We start from the raw sequence: 12,344 nt of genomic DNA, 5'->3' as shown, positions 1-12,344 counted from the left end.
TATAGATGATAATGATAAAAAATAAACAATCTTCAATATTTAATTTGTAACGGGTTTAAAATCTTATACTCTTTGCATTCTTTTAAAGGAAAAACCTTCATAACTTCTATCTCTTCATTTAATCTTTAAACCTCTATTATCTAGTCCAATATACAATCACATTAGAAAATATTAGATACTATTAACCTCTATATACACTTTTATATTTATGCAATTCAAATTTATAATAATAATAATTCAAAACCCTTTAATTTCTGCCGCCACAAAAATATTGTTGGTTTACAAGTGATAACGGGAGGCAGCGCTAGCAGTCCTTAGTTACCTATCAACAACCCACTTTCTCTTATCTCATACCTGCAGTATCTCTACTGATAAAAGAACTGATTCCTTTTATTGAAGACCGATCAAACAGGTAGATCATTGCTTCGGCGAATACAAGAGGACATGTTTAGTAACGTAAAATTGATATTCCTCACGATTGTTAATTCACGCAAACCGTAACTATCACCTTACTTTCCCTCAAGAAATAATCGAACAACAAACAAGTCCTTGATCAAGATACGCAATCGGGGTCTCACCAGCAGGGAACAAAGTACAAGGTTGTGGAGGTCGAGGAGAAAATAGAAGGCTCGAAATCAGCGACTGTAATCAAACCTTTAAATTAGTTTATGACTTGTTGGCTCCAACAGTCCCCAGCAGCTAGTGATAATATGAGGAGGTAGATAAGATTACCAGGTGTAAACTTTCTGGGGCCACACTATTGAAGAAGTAAAAAAAAAAAAAAAAGAACAATTAAGATAAAACAAAAACAAACTTCAGTAGTGTAATCTAGCACCTAGTATTATCTAATATGAAAGTTTCTGAAACAATTTAATTTAGGGTGCAACGGTGTTAGTTTCTATGAATCTTATAATTAATTTTACTTTTTAAATGATTTGTAAATATATTATATTTATAGTTTTAGAATGTTGCTTGATATAAGTAAATTTTTTCAAAGACTGCCCTATTGTTTTTAATTACAATTAGTGTATAGATTTCTCCTTGAGATTGTAACGTCGTCGGACATAGACAATTACTCGTTATAAATGAATGTATTAAAAGTAAGATGAGAAAAGGGTCTATCGGATTGAGAAAATGGTGGGTCCTACCGATTCTTTTCTAATTATTTTTGGAGTACTATCTCTCCTTGAGATTTCAACGCAGTCCAATAGTCAAGTTATGAAATGTTCTATCCGAGGGCGAGAGTGACGGTTTACTAAGGTATAAATGTATACGATATAATACATCTTTGTGTGAGTGTCGTGGCTACCCCCATGATTTTTGAGGCCCAAGGAAAAAAAAGAAGGAAAATAGTGAACTTATTTAATAGATGATTTATTTCTGGAAACACGTTATAATTAGGAAGGTAACACTGCTGGGTAGACATCTTCAAGGATCACAAGATCACAACCACACAAGATTCAATGAGCACAATTCTTCGTCATATATTTATCTCTAAAAATAATGGGGGAAACGGAAAAAGAGAATGTTTTTTGGATTGGAGTTACATATCTTTCATTTACAAAACGTTCCAGAATGGACTATATATATATGTATACACATATATGTATGAAATCCTGCCTACGGCCATGAAACGGTATACGATCAAGCTAGACAAATGTGACATCCTTTTGACGATCCACCAAGACCTTATACATAATCAAGCATGTTTGAAATCTGAGCTTTGAGACTAGAGCTGATGCGAGACCTCTTATATCATCAAGGTACTATTTTGTATGTTTACCTCCCTCCCTCCAACCTATATCAACCCAATCTTGCCTTATCTGTGAAATGTAAGACAGAACTGTCACCTCAGTTTTAATTATTTTCTATTTTTAGAGCGAGAGGCGATGCGGACGAACCGGTTGCACCTTTTTATGACCAGCCCTTTTTTGAAGCTTGGTCGAGCTATTTGACCTTTAAGAATTGAAAATATGGGGTTTCTCGAAGCCTTGTTTCAGGTGTGAAAGGCTGTTGGTCATTAATTTTGATTAATGAATCGTTAAGTGCCAATATTATGAGATGTATTCATAAATGACTATCCGAAATTCAAAAGCGTTAAAACGGTCAACTTTGGCCTATGATACGGCATTATACTTCTCATCTTACCGAACTGACACAATAAGCTTTAAAATATTATAAAAGTGCCTTAAAAAAACTGGGTTACATCTAAATATTGATAAAGCAGAAGCTACAATTCTCACAAAACGACGGCCTATACTTCCATGGAACATTGTTTAAAATGTTACTCCTATCCCGCTTGCAAAATCCATAAAATACTCAGGAGTCGCGTTAGACAATAAACAGTAATTCAAACAGCATATTAATTTAAAATAAGAAAACACATTGAAAATAATTTTTCAATATCTTTTAATATTATTATAAAAAATCAAAACTATTTCTAACTAACTGAAATTATATAAATTCGTGCTAAGACCTATCATAAGATATGCCAGCTCCTTATGGAGCTGCACTAATTTAACCAACTTAAAAAAAAATGTATTCCAAAAACAATAGCATAAGAATTGTAAACAGCCCTTCATATCATAAAAGAGCAACTAAGATGCATAAAGTATTAAGTATAGAAACCGCACAACAATACATACACAATCTTGCCCTAACTCATTAAAACCTGGAATATCTTAAATAGGGAATCAAACAAAAACAACCCGCAGATATAAACACAAGAGAACTGCATTTATTGCTTTAAAATTCGTCAACATGTGAATTTGATTTTCTTTCAAAACTGTTTTGGTTTTTATTTTCTCTCAGTTATTTTTTTTTTATCAAAATGAGAAACAGACCATAGCAACTTATAATATCCCGAAGCAATATAATATTTGTTGTAAATAATAATATGAAAAAATATTTATTTGAGGCCATTATGTATTTATAGCTTTCCTGTCCGAATCCAAGACATTTAGACTTTATGATCGATTTTATCTAAATGAACTATCCTCTGAAGAACCATGACCTATTTAATATTTAGGATGCTAACCACAGATATTTTAACTGAATTTCCGGTGTTTTTTTTATTTATTTATATAGAATATATTGATGTAAACGTAAAATCCATAAGGTCTCATTATTTTTCGTATGAAACATTAAAAAATGCAAGATATATAAGTATGTACATATATATAGAGGAGCCGACAGAAGTGTCAAAAGATAATTACAACTGATTGTTATCCCTGCCGATAAGCCGAGCTGGCGCTAGCGGCTATCTACACCATTTCAATGACTGAGTTCCACCGATAAGCTATTTGTCCATATTAATGAAAAAAATGGAGCCATCAGAGAGATAATATATAAATCATCTGTCGGAGTTTGTGCCTTAACCTTTATGCCAATTTAACGAACTCAATCTCGCCGATGTCAATGAATTTATAATGGTTCTAATGACCGTTTTTTAATCTTTTTTTTTATTTATAGTCCGATTGTTTACGTTTGTGAGCGATAGCTAATCATTCACACGTCAGTGAACAATCGCTCCTCTTCAGATGTCATTTTCAAACTCGTTTACGAACTTCTTTACAAAATTAGGTTGTACTTCGTTAACTACTGAATTTTTCGAACTTATTCAATGACAAGTGGAGACTACAAACGTGGGATTGTAGATTTCAATGAAATTCAGAGGTCGAAAAATATTATATATGTACCTCAGGGTTTGAGGAGTTATGAACGCGGAAACATCGGGAGGAAAAACCATATAATTTTATTGTTTTTATGAAAATTTGTGTTTAAGTGTTGCAAATTGACGTTAAAAACAAAAGTGAATAAATTTAAAAAAAAATTGTCTACTTTATTAGTAGGGACTTTTAGTTTTTGTAATTTTGTATACATTTAAACTCTTTTAATACGATCAGGTATCTTTTATTCTCATTTCACATTAAGAAACTAATTGATTAGTACGTAAAACTTTTAAGTACAAGTAGAACAAAGGCGGAATACGATAATCTAAATAAAGTCTAAAATTAGATAAAATATTTTTTTTTATTAACTCCTCTGGCGCATTGACAAGAATCCTCAAACATTATATTTAATATTTTTTGACCTTATATCAACAAATGAAGTTTCATTAAAATTGGTGATTTCAAGTGCATGGCTTCCCTTCCTGAAATCTATCATAAGCTGTAAGAATATTTGCTGCTATGACTGTTATTTTGGGATAAAAAGTATCTCAAAGTTTCAATAAAAAAAAAAAAATAAATAGGGAGTTGAGACATCGTCGCAACCGCTTTTAAATAACAACATGGTAAACTCACATTGTTTTCCCCAAACCGGTTTGGGTGCTAAGCCCAATGTAAAACTTGTTAGCTTTATCTCCACTCATATTGGTCTAATTGAAATCTGTATGGTAATTTAACTATCTAGGTTGGGGCAAATGAGCACTTAGAATGTTTCTAGAGATGTATAGTTTTCCAGTTATTACAAAAACTAATAGAAAAGAGAATTCCATGGAAACCACCCCCAAATTCCTTAGAAAACAAAGGTATCTCTGTTAAACATGCTAATTTGATATTTTTTTTAAAATACAGCTAAAATTTAAAGTAAAAGTGATTAAAAAATATTTCATATTGCTTCTCTAATATTATAACTTACCAGAGGCATTTACAAAATAAAGACTTATTAATACAATGCTGTGGCTAGGATAAGTAAAAAGGCCTATAGAAAAAAAATTAATAATTTGCCGTGGAGAAGGTAAAAATAGAACGTAAAAGTTTTTTTTGGTCTCCTTGAAAGAATCTAGCTATGTTCACTTTCGTTGCTTAAATATAACCAGTTAAACCGTTATAAGACTGGAGAAAGGAAAATTGAACCTGAGGGATGTCGTTTTGCTTTTCGCATATGTAAATGAATTTTATAATTTATGATGACTTTTTCTTAGTCCCGTACCAAGATATTTAAAATTTACTGATATATTTTTTCTTTTTCTTCGGAATTTCTACCATAAATTGTTTTTACTGAACCACATTTATTGTTTTTTATCAGATACAAAGGGAAGGGCTAATATTTCGAAATAAATATAGTGAAATTCATACTTGAGATAATTTGTTTTTTAAATAACTGAAAACACTTTGTTCCTATAATTATTATGATTTAATCACAAAAATATTTTCTATTTTTAATTATGATTTTGGGACTAGGTATAACATTACATTTAAATGTAATCGATTTGAAATGAAAATCATTATGCCAATACGCCACACAGTGTCTAACAATCTACTAGATATTATAGCTGATGTCAGGATCTTTTGCTTATTAACTGTATATGATATATATTATTGCAATTATGAAAAATTTCGAATCCAAAGTTTCGACGGAAATACAGATTGTAAGGTACTTTGCGTTGTAATGACAAAGCTCGGAATTTTTTCCCTCTCTAAGGTAGAGGAAATTTTCAAAAATAGATCATCAAGCCGCTAGGCCGTAGCTAGTCATAGTGTGGGATTCAAGATGCAGTATTGTCATCCTAAATAATAAAGAAATACCCGTAGCTATTCTGTATAACGTACAAGGATTAAGTTCCTTTCTAAGCTAAATGGTAAGGGAAAGTTATGTGTTGCACGTACCATAATTTTTATGAACATCCATAGGATTTACTTAATGGTTTATAAATAAACTTGAGTAAGAAGGCTAAAATTCAAGAATAGAAAAAGGACAGAGAAGCATAAGATAAGTTTTCTCTTCACGAGGCGAGCAAAACTAGATCAATCCAGGAAGTTGATAATATGCTCAAAGAACGGCCTGTTTATTCATTGAGATATGCTATTTTAAGCATACTTCCCGCTTTCAGCCGGGGGAAACTCCAAACACACGATGGGAACAAGATGATAATGATGCAAATTCTATAATTTAGAATTTAGGATCCTGTGCAAAACCTAACTCAGCATAAATAAAACGGCTTAGAATGAGCCCAATTATGCGGTTTCTAACCCAGAAGAATAATTTAGCATCCATTATTTATCAAACGCATTGTGCCAAGAACGATAAGGAAATCCGGAAAAAGTTCTTGTGAGCTGTTAACTGCAACCTTAATATTCAAGATGAGTTTCACCATTCACTTCTGGGAGGTCCGCAGGTATTTATAATAATGCAATGTTCATATGAGAAAACAAAGATCAAAACGATATTAGGTTTGTTTCAACATAGAAGTAAGACAGTCACAAAAGTAATGAATGTATGCGCAGTACGGATTTTTTATGGCGATGTTTTCGGTGTAAACAATCAAATTGTAGGACACTTATTCCAAATAGCACAAACGTCAAGTTCAGGACTGTTTCTGAAGGTCCTAACAGTTGCTGGGACTGAGCAAGAACTGAGAATCTGGTCCTGAACAAGGTATCGTTCGAGCATGGATTGTACGTACACTAATTTAATTGAGGATCTTTAGTTTAATATGTTAAACCGTGTTAAATGGAAAAGCTCATGTTAAATGGAGAAATATTTCCTTCCTTTACCATATTAAAATAATATAGCATATAACATGGTTGAGAGTCTGTTACTAGGTTTGTTGAACGGATAATGACATCACGCAACAGACCACCTGAGCTCGTCACTATTTTATTTTTCATGTTAAGTTACTTGTTCCTAGTTTGTGTTTTGATTGTATTAGTTTTTTTTTTTTCGGCCAAAACCACCATTGGAGTCCTATACTGCTAGTATTGTTTTTAAAACTAATACAGCAATGGATGACAACACTGGTCATTTAGCTCATCTTGATTCTCTTCCCCAAAAGTGAGAAGATCAACAATACACTCAGTGGCCAAACTTTCACATAACTTCCACTTTTCACTCAATTTAGACATTTTGTAATAAATTACTTTAATCAAAACTTAAAAGTAAACAATGACATGGAGTTGTGGAAGGAAAGATTATAAAACAAGTTGCTCAAAAAATCCGCAATGAGCTCTTATGCATTTAACATGACTTTAAATAGGGCTGTTCACAATCCTATACTTATAACATTTAACTTGGCAAAACATTTTACATTTGACACAAAATCATGAATACCCCCATTGGAATTTTAAGTATATCAAATAGCACATCAACATTTTACCAATTCAAGCATTATCAGGGTAAAAATATTTAAGATCATATACAGGCAGTTAAAGACACGATTGGCACCGTTTTTTTTTTTCTCAAAAGTTTTAAAAATCTTCGAAATAAAATTTGGTAGGCTTTAGTCGTGGTAAATGAAGTTTCTTTTAGTAATGAAGTCGACCTTGTAACATCAACCAGTTTTCCAGCGCAATCAAATCTTCAACTTTCTTTCACTAATGGATTCATTACAGGATATTTTCACTAATGGCTACTCATAAAATCGATGTTTAAAACAGATTTTAAACCAGTCCTGTGGGTGTTTATCACCACCAATCTTTTACGGTTTTTGACACAGCAGAAATAAAAAAAAAAATTATGAAAGAATAAAATCGTTTAAAACGATTAATATCAAATTAGACCGACTTTGGGTCTCCTAGGCCGACCGACAAAACTAAAACAATGATAAAGGATTCTTATGGGAAATGTAATTCTCAAAAGATTTCGTTCTTTACGTTCTCCATTTTTCGCATAAACCTTTATAAAACTTGTTTTCAATTTGTTGCCTATTTACGCTTTCACGTAGCGTCGGATCTGGAAAATTACCGATATAAAATAGACTCAAAATTTGATTTTCAGGATTCATTTTCAAGTCAATTTTACTCTAAAAGAAATGTCATTCACTAGTATATACAAGCCAGATATAAAATTTTTTCCATCAACAGTCTAAAAAAAAGATTATGCATCACTCTAAGCGTTAAAGACAACCTTGATTTCATATACTTTATCCTTATTTTACTTCCTCACTACCAAGAAAGATAAGCTTTGTATTATTATATACAGGGAATAAAAAAAATGATGTCCTCGGAACCTTCTATCGCATTTTACTTTTTAGACATCAAGGGATAAATTTTTGTGTTTTGGTCTGATGTCTAATTTTTGTTCGGCCTTAATTGATTGAACAGTTCATCAGATTTTGATGACATTTTTAAGAATTGTGTGGATTAGAGCACATTTAGTCAGTCCCACGTGGAAATAATTAGATTCCGTCGAGTTCCTTCGCATATCTAAGAGAAAAACTCCTTTCAGGATATTGCTCCTTTGCAAGGCATTGCATAAATTTATGCATAAACCTTGAAATATAGGTAATGACCTAACCAATAGAAATATCAAAAGAAAAAGAATGAACTCCAAAATATGTAATTTTCACAGAAGAAAATATGTACACGGAACATGTACTTAGCAGACTTTTTTAACATTTAAATTTTTAAAACCTATGAATAATAATATTGTATTATTTCTTTAATTGAAATACATTCAAAGACATTTGAACGATGAAACCAATCACTAAAACCCTTCTTAACTATCGGCCATTACATAACTTCATACACCCTTGGTGTGTGAGAAAATACAAATTAAAAAATCAATACATTACTTATATTGTTTTTATTCAATTGTAGGTACTGGCTTAATTTTTACTTATTATTCAGGTTAACTACCTGAGATTGTCTCATCATCATTTTTTTTATTAACGGGTATTGGAAGAGTATCTTTGTCCGGAACTATATTTATCTTTTTAATTTTTCCCATTCCATAGAACGTCTTTAATTTGAACCTTAAATCATACGATATACGTTGTTAAGCTGAGGATGTCTCTCCTTCCATAATAAAAACAGAAGATGAATTAATATTCGAACAAATGACGTTCTATAAAACGGAGAAAAAAAAGAGAAGAATACGGTGCTGGTCAAGGATGGCTATAGTTAAAATCAATACATTAAAAAACAAATTGAAAAATATAATTATATACTGGATATATGTAATATAGTTAAGTTGTAATATACAGTAAGTTGTTAAATCTATTCTGATTTAAGTTGACTTCCCTTAGATATCAAGTAAGTTATTATTTTATTGATATCAACATTGCTGATAAATTTAAAGGAACTTTTAATCTAATATATTTGTTAAGTTTCTCTGTCGAGCAAAAACCAGTTTATTTAATAATCTTCATTATTTATTCATAATAAAAATTCTTAAAATTAACTCACTTATATTAGTGATAATTCATTAGTTCATAAATAATTGATGAGTACTTGTGCAACAACACTGCAATGATTTATTTACCAAAAAAAAAATACTCTGTTTGATAAATTAATTAAAGTTAATAATGTTCCGAGCTTTTCATATTTTTAACACAACAGTAATCCTAGAGGACTACAAGAACTAATATGAAACGGTAAACAAAAAGTTAAAATAAAAAATAGCTTTTAAAAAAACTTAAGCTTTTAATCATAATGGATAGAAAAGGTCACAACCACTTTTTAGGGCTTTAAGCCAAGTGAAGGTTGGGCCATGGGTTTCTATCCTGCTCTCCAGGTTGCATTCAACATTCAGAATTCTTCAGCAAGGGCATTGGAATTAATTGCAAGAGTGACCTAATGATTTAACTAATAACTATTTTATTCTAATAAAAAAATTAATCGACTAATTACTTACCTTGTTAATGAAACGATATCGTTTACTGTGTTTCCATTCTGAAGTTCGATCAATGCTTCAGCTAGAAACAGATCGAACCAGGCACCCCGCTGCAAATAAAAAAATCTATAATCAGGCAAGATTTACTTTATGTAAATAGCTTTGAATTATGAACCATAAAAAAGTAAACATAATTAGTTTTGTACTGACATTTATATGTTTAAGTTTTTCTATTTAAATTACTTACTTTGACTAATTGACTAATTCAAGATTAACTATCTTTTCTGCGATTTCATTTTTGTATGTTTTAATTGTTTTTATTATTTTTTAATCTATACATTAATTGGTAATGATAGCAATTAAAGTGATACTTTCATATACTTTTTACTTTAGTTTTTTTAAAAATTTTTTCATTGAACATTTTAAAAAGTAAATGTCACGAATAAAATTAATGTATGTATTCTATTGGTCATGCATGCATGTCGAACCATAACTGCAATATGAATTATGAAAAATCCAGCTACTTTCCAAAGCCGGGAAATAGACAAAACATAAAAACTATAAAAAATACCCACGCGCGTATGTATACACATACACACAGCATATATGTATGTTCTAAATTTGGATTACCTTGTACATAATGAACACACTGACGTATAGGGAGGAAATCTTTAAAATTTGTTTTCCAAATATAATTCAATTATATTTCCAATGACCCTAAAATTTTAGATTTTGCGTTTCCAGGATACGTGGAATACAAAACCAAAAGAAAAATTGGTCGCTGTACACACCATTTCTCTGACACTATTCAACATTTATTTTTAATTTGGCACTGTCACATGTCATTCCTCGATGATCATCGAAACTCAATACAAACTCCACCATCTTGTTTCAAAATATTGGCTGATAAGTGTTTTATTTTTTGTTTTGAAAAGTGTTCACCTGCCTTTTCCCCAAAACTATTGTCCCATATATATATTTAATTTGACACCGAGTCACATCTCATCCCGTGATTATCTTCGGAACTATATAGTCAAACGCCATTTTGCTAAAAAATATTAGCCGGAAAGAGATTTCCTGCTTTTTTCAGTTGAATGTAGGCTGTATTTGAAAGGTTTTGAAAAGTATTTAGGTAGGTTTCTATTGAAACTGATTTATTTGTATCAGTTTTGGGATCAACTCGAAAACTACATTTTTCGGAACTATATTATTCATCTATGTCCTCATTTACTGCAATAAATATAATTCGATTCCTTCAAAGATCTTAATTTTGTCAATATCACCTAAGAAACAGCAAAAAGTTTTTGTATCCAAAGCGGTAAGGAAAATCGTAGGGACGAAGGCACCAGACGTCTTAATATTTGTTATTTACTGATATAATAAAATAAATAATTTGCGTATTGCGACGTTTTTATAATTTTTCGTAAGCATCTTGGAGTACAAGCTCCTTGATCCCACATGTTATTCCACCTGACCTCTTTGGCCGATTTGTTTTTCAGTTTCGAAATAGTTTTCCTTTGGTATCTAGTGTCTAGCCGAATAACAGTTAGATAAGTTGTTTTTATTAATATAACCTTGATCAAAAAAAGTATTTTGCAACTGTATTAGCAATATTAAATTAACTAAGTATAGTATATAACTTACTTAGTAAAATTGTAATGAATCTGCTGTGTAAAGGTCACAAGACGTATTTATTACACATAATGCAAATTGAAGGGGTACGAAGTTTCATGCTTCAAGGATATTTCAGGCCAAGTCCTTATGCTAAGGTATTTGTAAAAACTTTTATTTGAAATATTAAAAACACAAATGATTTCGGATTGTAAAGAGAGGACAAAGGAAAAAGTGATGGTCATTTCAAGCATGAACTACACTTCAACTTAATTTAGCTCAGTACCATAAATCCAAACAGGATAACTATTACGTACCGAAAGTGCACCAAGAAAACTTTAACGTATAAGGTTGAGGGAAAGATGTAATAATTTCGATATTGTGGAAGGCTATATCAAAAAATATTTTTAATAAAATATCAAATAGCTTATTTATTTATCCCCTTACTCCAACGGTGGATAGCATTATTGATAGATGGTATTTTTCAACCAATATCTTTGGACCTACAGGTCGCCTTACTCCTATGATCAATGAGAAGCAAGATATTAATTAATGTACTTAAATACATTTATTTTTAAGAAGTAATTCATAATTTAAAAAAATAAATAAAAAAGTACCTCTTGTAAATGTAATAACCCTGAGAACATTGAAGGATACGTCACGGTGGATGTCATAAGCAAATCACACATGGGGACTCCCAGTGTCCGAGATACAGGACTTTTAGTCCACAATAATGTTTTTAAAATTTACAAATTCTTTTCACTTAATACATTTGATGAAATAATTCTTCATGACTTTTCGACATATTTATTGGGGAATCATTAATAGCTATCAAACACTCTTCACAAGAAGGTTAAGTCTTTAGCCAGTAAACCTCAAAGAAAGGAAATCCCACATTTACATCCTAGCTTTGTAAACAGGATTTCTATAATAAAAACAACGTGACAAAAACCTGAATTCAAAATGCCAAAATCGAGCTTTTAACATAGCTCCTCTGTTTAAGAGATATCAAAAAATAAATTTTCTTGAGCATGACACCAACGTGATGTCATCGGTAACACGTTGGTATTATCGAACATGAAAGTGTAAAGTAACTTACTAAAAGTGATAGAAAGTTTTTGTTTGTTTTACATATTACATGACATCTCTCAATTTTATGGTGTAGAATGTCTTGATAA

The 12,344-nt window shown here is 31.1% G+C and overlaps 1 protein-coding gene across 2 annotated transcripts in view; it reads right to left on the bottom strand.

Annotated features, from left to right (window-relative positions):
* The window catches only part of mv (lysosomal-trafficking regulator mauve), a 113,559-nt gene that overhangs the window by 48,182 nt on the left and 53,033 nt on the right, over nucleotides 1-12,344 (bottom strand). For both annotated transcript variants that reach the window (XM_014419987.3, XM_014419988.3), the window contains exon 2: nucleotides 9,577-9,665. In XM_014419987.3, coding sequence (XP_014275473.1) covers nucleotides 9,577-9,665 — 89 coding nt within the window. The remainder of the gene's footprint in view (nucleotides 1-9,576; nucleotides 9,666-12,344) is intronic.

Source organism: Halyomorpha halys, unplaced genomic scaffold (genome assembly GCF_000696795.3).
Source record: "Halyomorpha halys isolate HHAL.00 unplaced genomic scaffold, Hhal_1.1 Scaffold257.1, whole genome shotgun sequence".
Classification (NCBI taxonomy): domain Eukaryota; kingdom Metazoa; phylum Arthropoda; class Insecta; order Hemiptera; family Pentatomidae; genus Halyomorpha; species Halyomorpha halys.
Note: the sequence above shows the minus strand (reverse complement) of the source record. Positions and strands in the feature narration are given on the sequence as shown.